Raw genomic sequence first — 25,388 nt, forward strand, 5'->3', positions numbered from 1 at the left:
ACTATCAAAATCTTCTTTAACATCGTATTATTGATGGTATGAAAGAGGCACTAATACTCGAGTTCCCAGTCAGGAAAATTAATGTGTTTTCCCAATATTTGCTCCGATAGGCATCGAGTACTTTGTCACGCGTGAATTCCAAGTCAGGAAACTTAATGAGTTTTCCACATGTATTCAGGGATGCAGAAAGTGCCCTATCACGCTTCAGCGCTATTCCGAAGAAGATAAAGAGTTTACTACATGGACTCAGAGATGTAGGAAGTGCACTTTCACGTGTGAGAGCCAAATGGAGAATTTAATGACTTTTTCATCCGGTATAAATTTACGCATGAATACCAAAGCTCAACCATCAAAGACTCGTTTGATTAATGACCATCGTTATGGGTATACAGTACCTAATAGTAGTTTCACCGAGTTCGGAAGTTCATTCTAAAATTAGACTATGTGTTCATTTGAATGACCTCTTGTTAAAACAAATACATGGTCGTTTACTTAGTGGACGCCTAGGAGGAAACATCGTAAGAAAAAAAGTAGCCTTTTATTTTCAGTTAACGTTACTTCTAACGTAGCTATCTTAAATAAAGCTTTATGTTTTTAATTTAAAAAGTGATACATATTTTACTTTAGATTATTATTAAATAAGTTTTTTGTTTACCATACAATGCAATTATTCAATTAGGTTATAAATAAACCTATATGTTCAAATATAATTAATATCTATTTGATTTTCTTGAAATATTTTGTGTTTTTGTTATCTCCCCGTCTTGGGCTGAGTACCTGACCCTCAATGTGCGCGACCACGCCCTAGATAGGTATATAAGTCAGCTCTATATACTTCTAGGAGACATTTTCTATTAATAGAACATTTAGTCCTTTTCAGTATGACAATCTTAAAATAGATTTATTACAATTGTTTCTATTTATAACATTATGAAACCATTCTTAAAATAGAAAGATGATGTCATTCTTAAAATAGAATTCAAAATGGCCACCGCGCATGACGTCATTCTCACGCATGCGCAGTCGTGACCCCAAAGAGGCCCCTATACTACTTCTATAATTTTAAGAAAAGCTGTTTGGCCACCATAACCCGGTCTAATTGCCAATACAAATATATTAAAATGGTTATTGAAATATTCCTATAGTTGGGTATTAAGGTAGTTCTGCACGTTTGGATCGAAATTTTTTCTACAATGTAGAATTTGATTAAACTCTGGTTTTTCAAAACTTCAGAATATACCTAGAAAATTCAGCAAATAAAAATGATAGGGTCGTGTGCTTGATTTTTTGCTAGACTGATTTGAAAATTTCGGACCTCGCGCAAGTTTTCATAATGGGAGTCTATGGGAAAATAGCAACTTTCATAACATTTTCGCGAATAGAAAATTTTCCACAATGTAGATTTTAATGAAACTTCTCACAGTCGTAAATAAACATATGGCCTATAATATAGTGAAATAAAATGCATAGGTCCGTGTGCTTATTTCTGAGATATTTGGCCATGATTAAAGTGAACCGCCTATTTGAAGCAGATTTTAAGACATTATTTTTAATTATTTAACGTGTCAGATGTTTTAATATTATATTTTAACTTTAGAAAGATAGAGACTGTTACAATTTAATAAATTTATTCACAGGTTGCCTTTATTTCATACACTGATTTTCATTTCCGTACGCCGAATCCCGGCTTTATTCTATGTTTTCCGGATAAATGACGTTACGCCATCACTTCCGGTTTATCAAACGTGCAGAACTACCTTAATGGATGTTTCATTTTTCATAGATAAATCCTGGTTGGTGGTTACACCATCAACATGAAGTGTATATGCGCATATTAACAGGACTTTCATGTCTGTTTTTTTTTTCTCGAGTTACACCATTTTTTTTTTACTTTATTATAGTACAACTACATATGTACCATGTACCCATGTACTCAACTTCTCTTATAGCTTCCATCCAATTCAAGTGAAACTTGGTATACATCAACAACATCAAGTTGGCATGGCAAATCATTCTCATGAATTCTATGCCGCTTAGTTTTCAGCAGTTAGACCCCATCCCCCCTCCCGCCCTGAAATATTATTCTATCAACGGGGGAGGGTAGGTATGGCTCGCTTCGTGCCATGTTGCCATAATCCTAGTTTCAGACGGCCATCATTCTGTAGTACCATACAAAAAAATAAAACTTAATAGTTAAAATATATAATTTTTTTAAAAAAACTTCATGAAATAATTAAACATTTTTTTATAAAGTTTATAACCAGACAGGTTTCGAATGCCAGTGATATATATGATGATCCAGGTTCACACAAGATTATCATCTCAAAGCACAACTGAGCTTGGTTTACAAACGGCACACAGAATGCATGCAAACAGAGTGAACAAAATGCAATATAGCCGACACTGAAAGTTTTACAATGTAGGGATAATACACGTTTTGCAGACGTTAATACACAAAACAAACGTGTATTGTCGCTATTCTTGCATACAAATCATAACACGACGACTAAATTATTGTTTTCATGTGTGATGACTTTACGATTCCGGTATATTTTTAGTTACCATTCTCTCTATTGTTCTTGGAAACGGTAAACATGTTTTAAATATCCATAACCAGGGCCCAGAAGACCGCTCCATCTCTGCAATGAGCTACTTCGGAAATATCAACAACATTACCAAAAGCACATACTGAAGATTTTTAAACGATTTTTTTTATCTCTCGTTATTACAAACATGAAATTACCAATAATTGTTCATATAACTTCAAAATTTGGTTAACAGGAGCACAATTCAAAGAATAATAACTTTACATACGAGTTATTCTGAGTACGGACACATTTGGAGTACGAATGAGTACGAACGCATAGTGTCAAGCTTTCAAGCTGTTTATATAAATTCTTCCAGAAATTAGATAAAAACATACCGACTGATATTTACCAAAAGCATAGATATGATTCATAAAAACAAACAATCGCATAAGTTACACGCGATTCTTAAACATTTACGGTTATCTACAAAAACTGAAACGACGCCGAGTTCCAATTTTAAAAGGGGAGTAAACAAGGGAAGAAGCGAGTACGAAAATTGTTGGGGGCAGTGCATTTGGCGTTGGTAACTTATATAACATAACATTCTATGGTTTAGATTGCATCTTTTATGCTACAAAAAGGTTATTATGGAAGAAACAAGACGCAGATACAAGATGTCAATCTGCGGAGAAACAGATGTACATCCCTGGGAAAGCATTTTAAAAATAAAAATCATGTATTAACAGCACGTGAACTGCCTTGATTGCACATGATTTTTCTCCCGTTAATACATGGGCGGATCCAGTGAAAAAAAGTAGTTTTTATGCAAGAATCAATAATAAAAAAGGCTATTTATCTGCAATGATTCAGGCTAATATTTTTTCTTCTTTAAGGGTTGTATTCAAATGATTTTTGATTGTTGCCTCGTTCTTGCCGTTACTCAGAAAATTTCATGATGTATCTATATTGTTGTCTCGTTTTCGCTGTTACTGACCAAACTCTTTGACGAATGTCTCTTGTTTTCTCGTTTTTGTCGTTACTAATCAAATTCTATGACGTATGTCAATTATTGTCTCATTTTCACCGTTACTCAGTAAATTCTATCACGCATGACCACTCTTGTCTCGTTCTTACCGTTACTCAGCAATGTCATTATTGTCTCGTTCTCGCCGTTACTCAGCAAATTCTATCACGCTTGACCATTATTGTCTCATTTTTGCCGTTACTCAGCAAAGTCTGTGACGCATATCTATTTCTGTCTAGCTCGTTCTCGCAGTAATAAGCCATTTTCCTTGCGTATATGGTTGTCATTAAGCTATGTCATTGACATACGATAAATTTCGTCTCGATCAGGCTGCCACTCAGTAAAGTATATGACGTATCTCCAAATGTGGCCTTCTTTGCGCCGTTTCTCGGCAAATTCTGCGACGTACGTACATTGTTGTTCCGTTCTCTAACTCAGAAAAAATCTGTGATATATATATATATCGCCGTAACTCAACAAATTCTATGACGTGTGCCCATTATTGTCTCGTTCTCGCAGTTACTCAGCAAATTCTATGACGTTTGCTATTGTTGTCTCGTTCTCGTTACTCAACCAATTCTATGACGTTTGCCCATTATGTTCCGTTCTCGCCGTTACTCAGCAAACTCTGTGATGTTTGCCCATTGTTGTCTCGTTCCCGCCGTTAGTCAGCAAATTCTGTGATGTTTGCCCATTGTTGTCTCGTTCCCGCCGTTACTCAGGAAATTCTATGGCGTACGGCAATTCCGTTTCTCAACAAATTCTATGACGTATGTCTCCTTACTGTTTCTCATCAAATTCTGTCACGCATTTCTGGTGTTGTCTCGTTCTCGCCGTTATAGTTAGCATATTCTCTGCCGTGTATGATTGTCATCAAGCTACGTCATTGACGCACGCCTAATGTTGTCTCGTTCTGGTCTTTATTCAGCAAAGTTTGTGAAGAAGCTCTATTATCAACAAGTTTTATGTCGTTTCATTCTCGACGCTACTCAGCAAATTCTGTGAGGCATGTCTATTTTTGTTTCGTTCTCGCAATTACTCAGCAAGTTTCATGCCGTTTAATTTATTCTCGACGTTTCTCAGCAAATTCTATTTTGTCTCATTCTCGCCGTTACTCGGCAAATTCTATGACGTTTGCCTATTGTTGCTTCGATCTCGACGTTACTCAGAAAGTTCATTATCTCATGTTTGTTGTTGTCTCATTTCGCCGTTACTAAACAAATTTTATGAAGTATGCCTGTTGTTGTCTCGTTCACGCCGTTACTCAGCAAATTCCGTGACATACGTCTGTTGTTATCTCGTTTCGCCGTTCCTAAGCAAAGTTTGTGTGGTATGCCTATTGTTCTTTCGTTCTCGCCGACACTCACCAAATTTTATGACATATTCCTATTGTTTTTTCGTTCTCACCGTTATTCAGAAAATTCTGTCATGCCTGTCTGTTTTTGTCTCGTTCTCGCCGTGTATCAGCAAACTATAATCAGGTAATCATTTTTTCTATTTTTTTTAACTGTTAACTTTTTATTTTACAGAAGGCCACATTGAAACTAGTTCTCGCCAATTATCAACAAATTCTACGAGGCATGTCAGTTGGTCAGTAAATTATGTGTTGTATGCCTATTGTTGTCTGGGTCTCTGTCGATTTTTGTCACTCAGCAAATTTTATGACGCATGTCGATTGTTGTATCGTTCTCCCCGTAACTCGACAAATGCAGTGTCGTATTTCTATTGTTGTCTCTTTCTCGCCGTTTTCCAGCAAATTGTATGTCGTATGACTATTGTTGTCTCATTCTCACTGACGTCCGCCTTTTGCTGTCTCGGCCTCGCTGTTACACAGCAGAAACTTCTATGACGTCTGCCTATTGTTGTCTCGTTTTCGCAGTTACTCAGCAAATTTCGTGACGCATGTCGATTGTTGTCTTGTTCATTCCGCTAATCAGCAAATTCTGTGAGGTTAATCTAAGGTATTCTCATTCTGGCTATCACCAAGAAACTTCAATTACGTATGCCTATTGTTGTCTAGTTCTCGCCGATATTCAGCAAATTCTATTATGGATGCCTATTTTTGTCTCGTTCTCGCTGTTACTCTCAGTCACTTCATTGACGTATGCCAAGTGTTGTCTCGATCTCATCTCATCAAATTCTATGACATATGTCTACTGTTGTTTCGTTTTCGCCGTTACTCAGCAAATTCAATGTCGTATCTATATTGTTGTCTCGTTCTCGTCGTTGAACAGCGAATTACGTGTCGTATCACTATATTTTTCCCTCGTTCTCGCCGTTAATCAGCAAAGTTTTGACATATGTCTATTGTTGTCTAGTTCGCGACATTACTCAGAAAGTTCAGTGTCTCATGTTTGTTGTTGTCTCGTTTCGCCGATTACTAAACAATATTTATAACGTATGCCAACTGTTGTTTCTTTTACGCCGTATCTCAGCAAATTCCGTGATTTGTCTGTTGTTGTCTCGTTTCGCAGTTTCTATGCAAATATGTGGTATGCCTATTGTTGTCTCATTGTCCCTGTTACTAAGCAATTCTTATAACGTTCCCACCGTTACTCAGCAAAATATATGACGTTTCTCGATTGTTGTTTTGTAGGTCTATTGTTGTCACGCTGTCTCTGTAATTCTGCAGGTGGTGGGGTGGGGGTTGGGGTGGTGTGTATTGGTGGCCTGCAGACCTATTGATATGTCATTGTCGCCGTTGCTTACCAAATCTATGACATAAATCTATTGGTGTCTCGTTCTGGTCGTTATTCAGCAAATTCTATGGCGTATACCTATTGTTGTCTCGTTCTGGCCGTTACTCAGCTAATTATGTGTCATATTATCTTTATTGTTGTCTCTTTCTTATAGTCTCTTAGCTACGTCTTTGGCGTTTGTGAGTAACTATATCTGTCAAACAAATTACTAGTATACAGACACAAGGGTAATAAATACTCGTAATCGTAAATACAGGAATTTCATGTATAGATTGTTGAAATACAAGTATTTTTTTTATAAAATTGTCTTACTTATTTAAAAAGGCATTGTAATACCTACCCCATCGTGTACATAAGATAAACGCCAAGTTCCGCAACCGGGCACCCTGACTTAAATGTAGCTTGATCTAAAAGAGCGAGTCGGCCTTTTCAGGTTTGTATTTGCAACTTCCAGTGTTTCTTGAATCTCGTGAATTGTTAAAATATGTATATATATATGTATATGACAGAACAGAAGATAAATATGTACCGCACTAGTATGACTGGTTTCATAATTATCTTTTTGAAGAAACGACTTCCTCATATCAAATATTCCTATCGGGAGATGGCTTCAATATCCTAAGCTTGCTCGCAAAAGAAACCCTCAAAGCTGTAATACTTTAAGTACGTCCGTAAAGCTATAAAAAATAATGTGATGTCACGTATGTTTATTGTTGCCTCAATTTCGCAAGTATCAAGTTATGTCTGTGACGTAGGTCTACTGTTACCCCGTTCTCGCTATTACCAAGTTACGTCTGTGACGTAGATCTATTGTTGGCTCGTTCTCGCCATTACCAAGTAACGTCTGTGACGTAAGTCTATTGTTGCCACGTTCTCGCCATTACCAAGTAACATCTGTGACGTAGGTCTACTATTGCCACGTTCTCGCCACTAACAAGTCAAGTCTGTGACGTAGATCTATTGTTACCTCGTTCTCGCCATAACCAAGTAACGTCTGTGACGTAAGTCTATTGTTGCCTCGTTCTCGCCATTACCAAGTAACATCTTTGACGTAGGTCTATTGTTGCCTCGTTCTCGCCATTAACAAGTCAAGTCTGTGACGTAGGTCTATTGTTGCCACGTTCTCGCCATTACTAAGTAACATCTGTGACGTAGGTCTATTGTTGCCTCGTTCTCGCCATTAACAAGTCAAGTCTGTGACGTAAGCCTGTTGTTGCCTCGTTTCTTTCTTACTTACCAAGTAACGTCTGTGGCGTAGGTCTGTTGTTGCCTCGTTCTCGCTATTGCAAATTAACGCCTGTGACATAGATCCATTGTTGCCTCGTTCTCGCCATAACAGTTATATCTGTGACGTAGGCCTCTTGCTGTATGTTCTTGCCATTGCCAAGTTACGGATGCGACTTTGTTCACCCCCGACCCCCTCTCTTCTTCTTCTTCTTGTTCTTATTCTTCTTTTCTCTCCCATTCTAAGTAAAGTCTGTAACGTGGAATATTAATTAGTGTAACGTATTTATGAAGCATTTATATTGAAACCTAATTTTTACGGGAATCATGTATAGTTTTCCTGTCCTCGCCGGCAATTGGGTATGTCACATATATTTATCGTGGTCTCATTTCCGTCTACATGTATGTTATATTTCTACTTTTTCCTGTCCTCGCCGGCACTTGGGTATGTCACATATATTTAGCGTGGTCTCATTTCCGTCTATGATATATTTCTACTTTTTTCCTGTCCTCGCCGGCACTTGGGTATGTCACATATATTTATCGTGGTCTCATTTCCGTCTATGATATATTTCTACTTTTTTCCTGTCCTCGCCGGCACTTGGGTATGTCACATATATTTATCGTGGTCTCATTTCCGTCTATGATATATTTCTACTTTTTTCCTGTCCTCGCCGGCACATGGGTATAACTGTAATTCATGTATTTTTCTGTTGTTCCAGTCGTCACTCAGTCTATTGTTACGAGGCTGCTGTTACCAATTAATGATGCTACTTCACCATATTCTAATTTCCAATGATCGGTATGGTATAGCACAGATGTCTAATGTCGGAAAATTTCATGTTATAATGTCATAGTGTGAAGAAGTGTCTTGTTATGTTAACTGGCCATGTTATCTTGTCAAAGTATGTCGTTCACTAGTTAAAACAGTCTTATAATTATAAAAAGTAATGTTTTAAAGTCAAAGTGTAAATAAATGTGCTGATACCTCAGGATCAACCTTCGTGCTAACACAAATGCTGTTACGTGAAATGTTTGAAAGTCTAGCTACTGTTTCCAAATTTCTTCTAATAGAAAAATCTAGGATGAGAAAAAATTGCCTTAATAAGGGAAATAATTCTTATGAAAGCAAAGAACATGTAAGATCCGTGGAACACGGAGACAGCAGGAAAGTATCAATCGTATTGCCGTACTTATAAAGTAATATACCTTCCGAATCCGGCAAAGAAATAGTCAACTTGGGTTCATATGACATTGACCTTTGAACTAATGTTACAATAATATATTAGATCTTCTATATCTAATGTAAGATTAGAAATATAATAAAACACTTTGTATACAATCTAATCTTTAAAATGTGTCTTATCTCTGTAGTTACAAAACATGTACATAGTAATCAGACAAATGAAAATATAGACCAATGAGATGTTTAAAAAAAACCAAGTTACATGTTGCTTTCCAAAAACAACGGCTCCGAGACGGAATACAATAATGTTACAAGAGTTTGAATAGAATGAGAGACATAAAACACCCGTATTAGGCATATAATATAGGGCTGAAGAAGACTTCAAAAATGGTAAAGATCCCGAGAAAAACAATGTCCAGATTATTATTTTCTACAGCTTATTCAGCTAAACCAATATCGCAATCAGTTTTTCCAGCTTTCACTGATTCTATAAATAATCGGAACCATTCTAATGGTGTCTTAGTTTTTATCACCACCGGAAGTGACATCATTCGACCAATCCATGGCGTCAAATGACGAAATCTTCCATTGTCCAGTTTACACTCCTCATAGAGTTGGGAATAATGTACTATACGCTCCATATGAGGCCAGATATGAAAGTCTATCATCATCGGTTTATCTCCTGAAAATGTAAAATACTCAAAAATCTCCGCACAATTACCTCCCCTTATAAATTTACAAGATTCTGCTTTGCCTACGGTCTGTATAATAGATCAGACATAAATCTACACATCAAGACCGCAACGGTAAGAAAGTTCCGTCATTGGTAATTCTAGACACAAAAAGGACCAATAATATTTCTGGATTTTTTGTACCTTTTGTGGGTTTCCGTATTCTCTAAGCTTTAATTGCTTTCATTTTCAAATCGTCTTCGATTAGAAAAATGTCTGGAGTACAAACAAGTACAATAATCTTAATCGATTAATTTTGTTGAAAATTATTTGGTCTCAAAAAAAAAGGAATTTTGTTACTGTAGAAATGTATTTGATTATCAAGTAAATTGATTAAAGTCATAAGGCACTGTGTATTCTGTATTTATTTTATGCTAACTAATGAAATACCGTATTCTATCAGTTAAATATTTTCATATCTCATCGCTCACACTGTGAAAATATGAAATCTATATTTTCACACTGTGAGAGATATGAGCTCCGCCCCCTCATACATTGTGTATGAATTTTAAATTATTTGCTTAAAGCAGGATGAAAATTATAGTCGCGTTTTGTTCTTTATAGTATATTTCTCGATTCAAATTATTTTACTTAAAGAGAATTTCATACCGTTATGCAGCAAAATATAAAACAAAATGGAACTTTGTTGCATGCGTCTTTATAACGTCACATCACGTCTGACGTCATGTCTGTTTACGTGCGTCTGTTTCCCGCGCTGAGATTAAAACAGTTGCAAAATGCATTTCTCAACGTAATTGAGCATAAAATAACAAGAAAATTTGTTTGTTTTTAGTGAATATGGAATATATCTCACCTCGAAGTGAGAAAATTTTCACATTTTCACTCGCGCTACGCGCTCGTGAAAATATTTGAAATTTTCTCACTTCTCAGTGAGATATATTCCATATTCACTCAAAACAAACAAATATCCTCTATATACTAACCGCCAAAGAACGGAGCATTTCTAATCTTTAATTCCTCGTCAATATGGTCGAGTTCTGCTAACAGATCAGGGATGACTTCAGATTCATTCCCAGAATGGCATGTAAACATTTTCCCACATTGTCTAAGTACCTGTATATAAAAGTTTATTTTACAATTACGTTCCAAAGTAAAGGTCGCAGAACTTTTTTCTGTATATTACTTAATTTCATCCAGTCATATCTAAGGATTTAAAATATGTATTTCTCGAAATTACATTTTATCAGCAACTTATAGACTATAGGACAATGATACAAAATAGCCCAAGTTTACGTTCGAGTTATGTTCCTTTCCATTAAAGAAAAACTTCATAGTATGTGTTAACCTTTAGCCTGCTAAATTTCTAAAATGGACTGGTCCATCATTCAGTTTGGGCAGTACCACTTATTATTCAAAGGGGTGTTCACTGAAAATTTATTGACTGAATAGCGAACAGTGCAGACCAAGATCAACCTGCACGGATGTGCAGGCTAATTTTGGTCTGCACTGGTGCACTGGTCGCAAAGGCAGAATCATTTGCCGCCAGCAGTCAAAAGTTTAATTATAATAAAGGAGTGTTGTAACTTTACAGCATCAGTTTTCCTTTAAGTTTACCCCTGATGTTAATGGGACTTCACCAATTTCAAAATTTCTTCGTTCTTTACAAACAACAGAAACACGTGTAAGCCTATGGTAAAAATTGTCTTGTGAACAATAATTTGTTACGTTACTGTTTGTATGTTCTATGAATTAATTATGCATTTTATCTTCTAACTCGTCTTGTAAAATCACAGCGACTTGTTTTAAAAGAAACTTTTACAGCATATAAAACGTGTATATAATTCTATTGAACGATTTTTAATATGCAGATATAAGCATTGTATTCCGGAAAAGGACTGCATGAAGGGACCATGGTTCCAAACAGTGCAATGCCTGTAAAAAAAACTGACCATATTCAAAGCACGGTTACTAGTATATATATTTTCGTTTTGATGCATTTGCAACAAGTCCAAGTGCTAAAATCTCACATAGCTAGGTTCGCGTGTTTTAAGCAAATATGAAACTCGTTAATTTCTATTTCTTTACAAATGACAATATAAGAAGTGGTGTGTGAGTGGGGTTGGGGATGGGGTATAACTTCTTGCGGATATTTTAAAGATCAAGTAGTACGTTGGTAAAACTTCGTTACTTTACCACCAATTCTGAGAAGTTCATTTTATTATTAATTTTCTCTCTTTAAATCTTGAATCATGTTTTTTTCATATCTGTAGGGACCATATTCAAAGCACGGTTACTAGTATATATATTTTCGTTTTGATGCTTCACATATCTAGGGCGCGTGTTTTAAGAAAATACGAAAATCATTAATTTCTATTTCTTTATAAATGGCTATTTAAGAAGTGGTGTGTGAATGGGGTTGGGGATGGGGTATAACTTCTTGCGGATATTTTAAAGATCAAGTAGTACGTTGGTAAAACTTCATTACTTTACCAATAATTCTGAGAAGCTCATTTTATTATTAATATTCTCTCTTAAAAGTTGAATCATGTCGTTTTCATACAAGACATTATATTTATATCTTTACAGACGTTGTTTTCTCTTAAATTCCTTTTCAAATGACCATTTTTTTAAAAAATAGCGCATGACAGAAGGACTCATAGAACAAAAATGATTAAGTCAACAAAAAACTAAATAATTTATCATGTTAAGGAATTGGACGTTATTGCAAATACATAAAAAGTACACTTTTTACAGTTCTAAGACTACAGTAGTGTATTAAAAATTGTGAAATATCCAATAATGTGACAATTTCCTGGAGTATTTTTTCTATATTATAAGGCATTAGTTAAGAAAAAATGACACTTCTTTTGTAGCTTAATAAACATGTTTTATTCGCTGTTCAGTTTTCATTTAAAACAACGTTTACTTTACATGATTGATTTTACGTACATATCTTCATATGGACCTTAAATTGTGTCTGTCCCTTTTTCTAAAATTGTGTTACCTTCGCCCAGATTTCTGCTAGCATTTTGTCTTTTGCCACTTTGTAAGGATCTTCTGGAACTAATCTGTTATCTTGGAAAACTGAGTCAAGATATTCGTTGACAATGATCGAGTCAAAAATTATGACGTCACCACACTGAATTGCTGGAACCATTCCAAGGCAACTGACCTTTTCCGTGTACCATTTCGGCTTATCAGCTAAGTTAATGTTGACAATTTCATGTCTGCAAAGAAAGCAAAACTACTGTTTTTATTAATTGTTTATATCTTCTTTTCCTATGTTAAATAGTATACACATATCGAAAGGCTAGCCGGTCAATATAGTCATTACTATTGCCCGAAATCCGAAGGACAGACGGTCAATAGTTTTGACTATTGGTAGGCAAATCATTCAATAATTAAGTGTTTTATTACATGATTTCACAATGACTTTCTTCAAGTTTTTGTGTTGAACTATTGACTGGTTAATAGCACAGACTATGGACCAGAATTTATATAAGGCGTCATGTGAAAAGTTCCTATATCACACGCTTTTCAGTAAATTCCAGAAATATAACAGTGAAATATTTCTGACAATTTGAACGTTTCGGAATATGAAATATTAATACTTAGAAATTCTTCTCAGAAACATTCTTCAAAACATTAGTTCTTATAACATATATGAATTTGCTTTGATATAAGCATTGCGCTCAACGTTATGATGTTGCGCTGGATGTGAGGCAGGCAAATACACGGAATAAAAAGAAAATGTGTTAGTTCTATACATGTATATAAGATGAAAATATGTTTTACACTTGAATACCAGATTCTATACTTTCACTCACGATTACAGAATAAATTGCACCTGGTATGCACTGCACTCGGTGTAAGATATTTCGATCTTACAATGTACAAATTGAAGGTTACTGACAACAGAAACAGCATATCTTGTTAACTGTACTATAATTCTGGAAAACACATACATTTGTCATAAACTGAAAACAGCATATGATGTTAACTGTTCTAGTTCTTGAAAACACATACATTTGTCATTAACTGAAAACAGCATATAATGTTAACTGTACTAGTTCTTGAAAACACATACATTTGTCATAAACTGACAACGCTACATCATAAACGAAAAGAAAGTCTTGTTTCTAAATTTTAAAGCACAATGCAGTCTATAAAATGCAAAATGTTCTATTAAGAAAATTAACATATACTACAATCACGTAATCAAAAGGCTGTTTTCTGTCTCAACATATAGAGGTTTTTTGGAAAAATTTCCATACATTAGTAAAACAAATCCTTTTACCAGAAAAGCGACAGTCTGGATTTGTATGTTTGAACTGATGCTCCCACTTTATAGTGAATTAAAAGGCTTAAATAGAATTGATTGTGCATAAATCATGTAAGATCTCGAGCTTTGTTACACCTCAAAATGGTAGCAACGCATTTTGGTAGTCCCTACCAAAATTCGGCCGAGTTTTGGTAGCGACAAAATGCGATGAAAGTTATATGGTGTGTTAAGGATCATGGAATGGAACGTATTTTGGTAGTATTTTCTACATCAAGGGCTGTGCTCATTTATAAATTACGCACAAAAGAAAGAGATAGAAGGAGGGAATGTCTCCTATAAAAATGGTGTTGAGTGTAACGCATTTTGGTAGTGACTACCAAAATGCGTTGCTATCATTTTGAGGTGCAACAGAGATTAGTATTGTATAAATCAGTTAAGAGTATTGTTCAGGGAATGAAGATGTTACTATGATGTACTTACGGAATATTCTTGTGTTCCAGCAAGAGTCGTGTCCTTTTTGCGAAAGGGCAGAAACGGTTGCTATACAATCTAAGAACACCGGGCTGTAACTTAGGATATTCGCTCTCTGAAAAATGTATAAAACATAAGTAATCAGTTATTCTAAACCTACTTTTTTCTCATCCAATTAACAATTCGCATTTGTCAAAAATCCGTTCCGCTAGTCATGCTAGTATACTGCCATACTGTCAAGAAAAAAGTATTTTTCGCGTGAATGATATGACTCCTGCTTACAATCATTGGCATGGCGTGAGAAAACTGTTTCTTTTTTTAATAAACATCAAATGTAGCAAATATTGACAGAATGTATCACAAAATGTTCTAAACGCACTAAAATGTTCAATTTTTAAATAAAAAAAGCACTTCTTGGGTTTGTTATATCGTTTTTGACGTTGAATTCCATGCGGATATTTTGTTTTATCGGTCAACAGTTTTTAACATCTTGTTAAACACTGGTATACACTAGTTTTTTTATCGTTTCGTTAAAATTGGGATTCGTTAAAAACGTCGCACCACTAACTGAAACATAAAAGGTATAGAATAATATACACTTTATTGGTAGGGTGACTTCGGCCTAGAAAGTCCACTATTTCTAAGGGTAACCCGGACCCAATTTTTAACAAGGCATGTTATATACCGAAATGTTCGTAAAAGTTTGTAAATTCTGAAATCCAAGATGGCGTCCAAAACGGCCGCCATAAAATGAAAAAGGTGCTTTTTGTAAAAAATAAATTGTTTTTCTTCATTCACTTTTGATGAAATAAACTGCTGACATGCATTGTTTTGTAGAATCATTGCAACAAACCTTTCATAAATTGTAAAGCATTTAAATTGTTACAAATACAAATTTTACTCATTCATTATCACTAATTTGTAGTTTTGAAAATTAAAACTTATAAATCCTTGTAAAATTAAGGTTATCTTCATTCACTTTTGATGAAATAAACTGCTGACATGCATTGTTTTCGAGAATTATTGAAACAAACCTTTCAAACATTTAAATTGTTACATTTTAAGTTTAAAAAAATATGTTATGTCAAAAGGTCAAATTCCTGCTAAAATACAAATTTAACACATTCATTATTACTTATTTGTAGTTTTGAAAATTAGAAAAAAGTTTGAAAAGAACTTTGATATTTTCAACGAAATTGAACATGGTCGGTCGTAGTACATCTGGTGTTTTTTAAACAAAACCAACTCCCTTGAACTTGCTTAACAAAAGGTTACGAGGTTGAAACCTACAACAAAAAATCCCCTGACAGGGCATATCAACCCTTAAGCATATTTTCTTCACTTTTTGTTTTGTTTTAATTGCAACATGGTATTTTTAACCGTGTCATTACTATTCCAAAGTGTCATTTTTAATATAACCAAAGCTGTTAAAGGACAGAAAAGCGCTCGATTAACATCCTTCTCACTTAGGAATAAGGGGAAACAACTCTGAAACATAAAACACGCCAGTTATGATGATAAATCATAGTTCCCATTGGTTAAAAGGACTAGTATCTCTGAACATTACGTTCTTGTCCCTATCATACTTCGCATAGGTGGTACGGTATCACCTACAATGTCATTTACTTCTGTTGTTGCGCCGGTGATACATCGCTTTCAGACCTTATGTGCACAAAATATTTTCAGTCTCGGCTGATTTTAACCTTTAGTATGCTGGATACAATTAGTTCTGCCTTTGCGACCAGCACATCCGTGCAGTCTGATCATGATCTGCACTGTTCGCTATTCAGTCAATATATTTTTGGTAAGCACCCCTTTTAACAGTTAATGGTGCTGTTCAAATTTAAAGATGGACAAGTTCATTATAGAAATTTAGCAGGGTAAGGGTAAATAATGAAACTTGTCTGCAAGTTTAAATTTGAATGTTAAGTTAAAGCAACTCGCCCACGGTTTGGCTGAAAATTTTCAACATGTTTATTTCCATCAAGTTTGGCACAAATTGTATATATGACAATGAAAAATGATAAAATGGGTGAAAAAAGTGAGTTATTGGTAAAAATGCAAGAAGACTTTTTTCATTATTTCAAAAGCATTGAAACGGTTTACTATCTTTTGCACAATGTTTTTGAATTATTCATAAGAATATCTTGCTAAATCTAATGTCAAATTAGTTTGTATTTATAGTCACTTTCAGAGTACTCACTTTCTATGGATTTTTGAGAGAAATTATTTTTCGCCTAAAATGTGTGGGTTAGTCCGTTTAATAACTATTTTCAAGATGGTCAGTCTCAACTGGAATTTAATCCTAAAATTTGCAATTAAAATTTTAATCTCAAACTCAGCTGAGACTGAAAAAATGTTTTGTGAACATGGGGCTTGATTATCATTATGAGCAGGTGTGTGCAGTTTCGAGTTATAATCCATTCATACTGCGGGTTACAAAGATTCCACCTTACGCACAAAAAAGCCATGAAATCGGGACGCGAACGCGGTCACGGATGAACGGATGAGTGCAACAGCTCTACCTGTTCTTCCAACAATCCAGCGAAAAGAAGAAAAATATATGAGCCGCGCCATGAGAAAACCAACATAGTGGCTTTGCGACCAGCATGGATCCAGACCAGCCTGCGCATGGTCTGGATCCATGCTGTTCGCTAACGTTTTCTCTAATTGCAATAGCACTTGTACGATATCCAGGTATGCATACGTCACAAAGCGATGCGGTCATTCTAATTATAGTACAAAAGGTCACGTGGTCAAGATTTCGGACAAACATTATCTCAGGAGGCAGTAAACAGTTTTGAGCTGTTAGTGTCGAATTGGCCGGGGTGAAATTTACAAATAAGAGGCAATTTACGGAATGAAGTGCATATTTGAACTTCTAAATAATAATAATTGCTAGAATTGAAGTTTCAGCGGCTAGAATTGAGTTTCACTTATTTAAAAAAAATCAGTTGAGTAGCCTTGATCTTGATAGTATGACGTAATGACTTGCAGGAGCGTATACATGCTTCCTCTGAGCTAGCTTAAAGTGGGGTTGTCATTTTAGCAGGGGCCTCAGGAAAACTGGAACAGTGAAAAAACGGTACGGATGGCACATATATTTGAGCTTATTTTCAGATTTTACAGTGTTACTGGAGTATGGAACAGTGTAGCAATTGGGGCTATCGTTTTCAGGGAATTTTCTGCAGCGATTTAAAAATCGGCAAATTTAGCTTTTTTCGTCATCAGTTTCCGCGACCGGGAGAGCACAAAATTCAGGTCTTGTAAACAGAAAACTAGATATTAGAGATGTATTGTAGATGGTTTGTAACGATAGACATACAGTGGTGTTAATGTTGCAATATCTTTATTTCAGGTGTGTGGTTACAGACTTTTGTGTGAGGTTTTGAAAGTTAGGTAGGCGACTCTAAGCCGAGAAGCTCAGAAAACTGTTTACTGCCTCCTCAGAATTATCAACAATGGCAGCGAGTGAACCTTTTCAATACATAGAATTAAATGAAAACGAAGTGCCTGGGGCAAAGTTTGTTTATGAGTCTATTGAAAAACATTCAAATACACAATTAAGTAGGTGGCTGGAATGCCGAGGACTAGATCTACGTAAAACTGGAAATAGGAGTGAAATCTTGAAGCGGTAAGTCAACTTCTTTGTGTTAACTCTATGCCGTGTACTACATCTGTTAGTAGACTGTACATTGTTAATGTGATGTGTATTGTGGATGCAATGTGAACTTGTTCATTGTAAGGAACAGGCAAGTGTAAATTAATGATCGTTAACTAAAAAATTACATGAAAAAGCGTAACTCTCGTGTATATGCATGTGTATTTGTCTGGAATATTATATTACCGAAACAGTAGTGCGAACTGAACCGAAAGTAACATATTTACAGTACTGCAGTAGGGTACAGTACTGTAGATTTGTTTGAAACTGCAATAATGCGTAGTCATTTGTGGTAAATGCTAGATCATTTATTCAGTTAATTTCAAACAAGTGCCATCCATATATTCATTGTACCTGTTAACTAGTATGTATGGATGGGCTACTTTGACACACTTACTCAACTTATATGTTCATTATGGTATGTATATATATTAAGCCGGCTACCTCGACCAAATATGGCATTTCCGAGAACCCTGAACTTGACTTACATGTTCATATACGATGAATATATAGAGCCAACTACCTAGCCACTGCCTACATTAAATTAATCAGAGATTTTTGACAAGCGTTAGGTAGTTTGCCTCATAAATTTTTACCAGGTATTTTTTTGAAAAATTATTTCTATTTTTGTTTCTATTTGCAGAGTTCATAGTTGTATCAGTGCTGGCAAAGACAAGGAAATTGATGTCGGGGTAGATTGTGGGAAATGGTATGAACTGAAAAAGGAAAGTAAGCTACAACTTGCAGGAGTGCCTTCTCGTGTTCCTCTGCTACCATACTGTGGATGGGGAAAGTTCCCATCTTGTCAGGAGAAAATGCCAAAACTTTTCAATAAGGGCCACATTCACCACCACATTGTGGAATCAGTTCAGTTTGTGAATGCCAAAAATGTAAGTGATGAAAGTGATGATGATATTGAAGATCTTCACACTGCAAAGCCAATGCAAAAGGGGTTAAAGTTTTTTGAGAGCGGACATGTGAAGAAAATGCAGGACTGTGTCAAATCTGAGCACTATTTTTTAAAGAGCAAGGTAATGGCTTCCATGCGGACAAATGTGGAATATGATGTGACAGTGACATTAAGTGTACATTCTGGCTTTGTTAAAGATGCATCTTGCACTTGCATTGCATCCGCTATGGGACGTTGTAGTCATGTGACTGGACTGTTGTATGCGTTGGAAAATTTCTTGTCATTATCGGGTAAAGACCTTACCAGCTGCACTTCATTACCCTGTACATGGAATAGAGGTTGTCAAAAACAGAAAAATCCAAAACGTGTACAAGAATTATCATATAGCTCAAAAAAACGTAAAATTAATTCTGTAATTGACTTTGATCCAAGGGGGCCATCAACAGTAAACAAAGACAAAGATAATGTCAAGGACAATTTTTTGTGGAACTTGCAAAATAGAAGAATTAGTTCATCAATGTGGAATTCTATTCTAGAATTCAGTTATGAGGATTATGAAGTGACTAGTGATCAGATAAATGTAATCAAAGAGTGGAGAGAAATATTTCTAGAACATCTCAAAGTGCCTTCGCAAAACAGTTATCCAACTCTTTTGGTTGAGGATCAAAGGAGCGATCGTTGGTTTACCGAAAGAAGAGTTAGGCTAACTGCGTCAACTTGCCACACTGTAGTTCACCTCCAGTCAGGGATTGCCATAGGGAACTTCCTGTACAGAAAACTCTGGAGTACAGAAAAAGTGACATCAGCAGCTCTTAGCTATGGTGTCAAGAATGAGACAGAGGCTATTAAATGTTACAAAGACTTAAAAAACAGTGAACGTCTGAAAACAATAAACACAGGTCTTTGGGTAAATGGTACAAATCCTGAACTTGCATGTAGTCCAGATGGATTAATTCTAGATCTGGATGAAGCCCAGTGCAAATATGGAATTTTAGAAGTTAAATGCCCCAAAATTTTGGAAAATCATAAAATTTCTGACTTCAAGACTGTGCTTAAGCCAGCACAGGTGAAAACATTCTGTTTAGAAGATTGTAACGGGGAAATAACATTGAAAAAGAAACATGCGTACTTCTATCAAGTTCAGATGCAAATGGGGGTAACAGGCTTAAAGTATTGTGATTTTGTTGTTTGGTCAAGCAAGGAGACTTTTATTCAAAGGATTAGGTTTGATGAAACTTTCTGGGTTGAAATAAAGGAAAAGTTAATAAATTTTCACCACTCTTACATTTGTCCGGAATTATTCGAAATGAGGACACCACGTGAGCTTAGCAGCTTAAAAATTATATAAACTTGACAATGAATGTTCTGTTCAAGTGAGGAAGTTGTTAAGTACTTGTGGAGAACAAGTCAGTACTGGTGCAGAATCTATGTACACTGGTTAAGTGCGGCTCGGAACACTTGTTATCATCCTTCGGTATATATGCATATATGTTTATTTTATTTTACAGTGGAAGTTGTTAAGCACATATGTTTATTTTAAGAGTGGAAGTTGTTAAGTACTTGTGGAGAACAAGTCAGTACTGGTGCAGAATCCGTGCACACTGATTAAGTGGGGCCCGGAAAACTTTTACCGTCCTTTGGTGTATATGCACATATTTTTATTTTAGAGTGGAAGTTGTTAAGTACTTGTGGAGAACAAGTCAGTACTGGTGCAGAATCTATGTACACTGGTTAAGTGCGGCTCGGAACACTTGATATCATCCTTCGGTATATATGCATATATGTTTATTTTATTTTACAGTGGAAGTTGTTAAGCACATATGTTTATTTTAAGAGTGGAAGTTGTTAAGTAGTTGTGGAGAACAAGTCAGTACTGGTGCAGAATCCGTGTACACTGATTAAGTGGGGCCCGGAAAACTTGTTACCGTCCTTTGGTGTATATGCACATATTTTTATTTTAGAGTGTAAGTTGTTAAGTACTTGTGGAGAACAAGTCAGTACTGGTACAGAATCTGTATACACTGGTTTAGTGCAGTTTGGAAAACTTGTTATCATCCTTCGGTGTATACGCACATATTTTATTTGAGTGGAAGTTGTTAAGTACTTCTGGAGAACAAGTCAGTACTGGTGCAGAATCTATGTACACTGGTTAAGTGCGGCTCGGAACACTTGTTATCATCCTTCGGTATATATGCATATATGTTTATTTTATTTTAGAGTGGAAGTTGTTAAGCACATATGTTTATTTTAAGAGTTGAAGTTGTTAAGTACTTGTGGAGAACAAGTCAGTACTGGTGCAGAATCTGTGTACACTGGTTAAGTGTGGTTTTGAAAACTTGTTATCATTCTTCGGTATATGTGCATATATGTTTATTTTAGAGTGAAACTTGTTAAGCACTTGTGGAGAACAAGTCACTACTGGTCCAGAATCCATTTACACTGATTAAATGGGGCCTGGAAAACTTGTTACCATCCTTTGGTGTATATGCACATATTTTTATTTTAGAGTGGAAGTTGTTAAGTACTTGTGGGGAACAAGTCAGTACTAGTGCAGAATCTGTATACACTGGTTTAACCAGTATCTGTTATACATTATAAGCAATGTATGAATATAGTGAAAACAAATATTTATTATTGTTAACTTTACACATGATTTTATTAGTATTGTAGTATTAACTGAAATCATTATTGTAACATATGTAAATACATGAAAAGTAAATACAAATTTAAGAGTGATCATTGACTTTTCTCTTTTCAAACGAATTGCCTGTGTTTTTATGGGACAAAAGTTGAAACTGCAGATCATAAGGCCTAAAAAAATTCTTTGTTTCCGGTAACATGCTCAAAAAAATTAGGATAGGTAGGTTGGAAATCTTTTGGGGGGAATTTTTTTTTATTAAGAGACTTTTCAGAAATTATTTTTATGTCCAAAAAGTAATTTTTACAAGTAAGGGGGTTATGCCTTTAGAGCATTTATATAATAAGTAAGTTGGTTTCTAACATCACTGACCATGTTTAAAGCATAAAAAGTGAAGTTTTGCAACTTTTTGTTAATAAGTTGGAAAAAATATTCTCCAAGGCCATAAAAACATTTAGGGTAGAGCCAAAAATTTAGGGTAGGTCGTGATGCCAGAAACAAACAATTTTTTTACGCCTAATTGTTCATTTAACTAGTGGGTCTTGAAAATTTACTAAGCAAGCTATAACAAAAACTAGTTGTGAGAAAACTGGCTGCAAAGCCTGTGGTATAACTCGCTGAAGAATTTTAAACTTTTTAATTCTTTCAATTGAACGCTCGACATGAATTCTATGTTTAGCAATGTCTTTTGTCAAAGCTTCCTCCTGCGGCGTAAACTGATGCCTAGAACCAAGAAATGGTGGTCTAATCAACTTAACTTGACGTTCATTTAACATATCGTCTATCAGAAACCCACGATCTGCCATTATAACATCACCTGGTTCAAGAAATTCTAAAAAATCTGATTGTTTTACAATCTCCTTGTCACTTATACTGCCTTCAAACGCATCGCTTACATAAAGTATAGCGCCATTTGGTGCAACTGCAACAAGAAACTTATATGAAGTGTATCCCTTATAAGAAGAGTACTGATTTCCCTGGGGTTCAAAATTTCCTGGGGATTGCACATGAACTTCAGTACAATCTATTATACAGCGTATTTTTATATTTCTTAAAACATCTTGGCAAATGTTTTCGGACTTTCCTTCTGGAAGCAAACATAAATTCCTTTAACATCGAAAACTGTTTATAAAGTAATTGAACCCAGGTTATTATTATTGTGGAAACTTGTCTCGTGTTTGTTTCGAACCTGTACGCCAAATCTTGGTGTAACAATCCAAGCCGAACTCGCATGAGAAACATAAACAACTGATTCTGTGGTGAAATAAGCAGCTTACGCCCTGGTCTACGGCTAGGAGTCTTGTCTGGATTGCTTACACTGGAATTCCAAAAATTTATTTTCTGTGTACAGTCTCCCAAGAAGTCCCACAGGCACAAAAACTGAATGCATGTCAAACCAGTGTAAAACTTAAACGCTTTGTCATCGTTCATATAGGTGTCCACACTGAAGGCCTCAGTGACTCTTGCCTTTTCTTCAACTGTATTTTGTTTCTTTGGCTTCTGAATCTGGAACTGATCTTGAGATGAGACTTTGAGATTGTTTTCTAAAATTCTGTTCTGTATTTTTAACCGTACAATATCTGATGACACAGTTTTTTCTGTCTGACTTTCCTTTTCCTGTACATCTGGTTTACAATTAACTCCTGTACTTGTGAACAACGTTTTTGGAGCATTATTTGCAACAGTCTCAAAGCCCTCATGTGCATTTTCACTCACGACAGGACTGATAGTATCAGTCATTGGTAACATCATCATTGCTTGGGCTGCTTCATTTCTTTCTGTACGCTGCTGTTTTGGTGTCTTGTATGGCAGGCGTTCAGCAGGTCTTTTTCTCTTTCTGGTAACCTGTACATATAAAAGTGGAGTTCAGTTAAAATCATGCACAACAGAATCTGGGGTGAAATATGCCGCGTACGCCCTGGTCTACGGCTAGGAGTCTTGTCTTGATTGGTTATACTAGTAAGAATTTCAAAACTTGATTTTTAACAAGGTAGTCTACAACACCCCACCCACCCACCTTCTCAAACTTTTAGTGGCATCCTATTGATTATTATTATTTCATTGTTTCATTACTGTGTATTCGATTCAGTATTGGTGCATACACATTCTAAGTACATTATCAAATAAGATTGTATTATTTCATTATTAAAATCAACGCGTTTTCATATGTTCGGCAGACGGTCATTTACATAATACTGACTCAATACTCAGTAATAGTCTGTAAATGAAACACGGTTTTACCTCTGTTCCACATTTGATCGGGTCTGGATTTTCTTCCGTCGGACCTTTCTCGCCGACGAAATGCAATGAACATATATAAGTATCCTTGTTAACATTGGCGATGGTAAAATATTTCCGTCCACAGTTTTGCACCCAACGCATGCACTTTTCACGATCTGTTTTGGGCTTTGGAAATCCATTTCCAAAACCAATGAAAAAAATTCCATCATTATTCAAAGTCCTCGAGTCACTTTTACAATCTCCATAACAACAGTGTTTAGTTGTTACCATGATTTATCCATTAATTTATCTCCAGAAATATTTAATCTTGAGCTTTGTTTACATGTACATTACAGTTTACTCAGTGCGATTCCGAAATGTTTGTCCGAATCGCCTGACGTCACAGACTGCTGATAAGAGTGCCAGCTATAAATAGAAACGGCCTAGATATCGTACAAATGCTATAGGCTTTAAAGGCGAACAGCATGGATTTTGACCAACCAGACTGCGCGGATGCGCAGGCTGGTCTGGATCCATGCTGGTCGCAAAGCCACTATGTTGGTTTTCACATGGCGCGGCTCATATACAATTGTACGTTGAAAAAAGATAAACGACAAACCAAAATATGCTTGCAGTGTGGCGGTAGATTGAAATTATTATAGAGTAAAATATACCCTATTAGTATAAAATATACAACAGTACGTTGATAAATAATAAAAAGTCAATATTTACCTGACCATAATGCTTGTTCTGAAGACATGATGCGATATAGGGAATATTTATTTTCCACTTTGTTAGTAGATCGTAAAAGAGACTGTAAAACAGTTGTTAATTATCTACAGTCGGGTTCAAAAATTAGGTTGCACGAACATTCATTGCAGATTGAAAATTTCGCAGACCGCATCATGTGAATATATAGGATCAGAGGTTCTTTTTACTAATTATGTATTTGATTCTGTCACCGCAAAGTCTCTGAAACTCTTTTTTTCAATGGACGAATAGCCCGCGTCGGAAAGGTTATTTTGAATCGGACTGTAACTTACAGCATTTGACGGTTGGATGCGCACATAAAACACGAACTATTGGCCTAATCATTTACCTCTGACTGCAAAAAAGATGACCGAAAGAAAGATAACAAAAGAGAAAGGAAAATAATCGACACCAGACATAATTTAGCAAAAGATGAAATAAGTGTTTGTTCGTTTGGAGATGTGCAACGGGCGATTTGAGAGGCTCTGTTATGAAAAAAACAATAGCCGTTTTTGGACGTAGTTTCAATATAATACTTGTACTTGTTTTAGGCAAAGGGCGTAGCCATGCGGTGCGGTTCGCACACCCGCCCGTCAAGAGAATGAAAAGTACAAATCTTTCCTGACCGGATATGTGACACGTTTAATAATTATCTGATGTGATGTGATCTGATCTGATCTATGATATGACGTGACATGAGATGACATGATACAATATATGATATGATATGACATGATATAATATATGATAATAATGTGTCTAAAATATCAAGAAATGTATAACTCACTATTATTATTATAGCAACTTCATTTCTTCTAACTGAAATCCTTTTTACCGCGTAGTTGACGCGGTAGTTAGCTTTTTTACACATTTGATACTATTTTGTTGTTGAGAGAATGAGAACTACGTAAATTTGTGTCCTTTTCAATGAGATATTTATATTAAACAAAACTAATATACGGAAGAACGGAGGGGACAGATTCAGATTCTTGCAAAATGAACTTGAATAAAGGCTTTAGAATTATTTGTCTTCTCTCTGTAGAAAAGGAAATAATGCTTCCATATTGGTCTGATCAGACCTCTCCACTGTGTGAACCATTAAT

The 25,388-nt window shown here is 35.6% G+C and overlaps 1 protein-coding gene across 1 annotated transcript; it reads right to left on the reverse strand.

The window, feature by feature from the left end:
• Nucleotides 1-8,805: 8,805 nt before the first annotated feature.
• Nucleotides 8,806-24,519, reverse strand: LOC123548299 (pyrimidodiazepine synthase-like). The gene is made up of 5 exons (XM_045335447.2): nucleotides 24,268-24,519; nucleotides 14,116-14,221; nucleotides 12,358-12,580; nucleotides 10,337-10,466; nucleotides 8,806-9,343 (listed from the first exon to the last, which is right to left on the reverse strand). Exons 1-5 carry the CDS (start codon nucleotides 24,293-24,295, stop codon nucleotides 9,099-9,101), a joined length of 732 nt encoding a protein of 243 aa, XP_045191382.1. The 5' UTR covers nucleotides 24,296-24,519; the 3' UTR covers nucleotides 8,806-9,098.
• Between the last annotated feature and the right edge of the window lie 869 nt (nucleotides 24,520-25,388).

The sequence above is a fragment of the Mercenaria mercenaria genome, chromosome 6 (assembly GCF_021730395.1).
Source record: "Mercenaria mercenaria strain notata chromosome 6, MADL_Memer_1, whole genome shotgun sequence".
Lineage (NCBI taxonomy): Eukaryota > Metazoa > Mollusca > Bivalvia > Venerida > Veneridae > Mercenaria > Mercenaria mercenaria.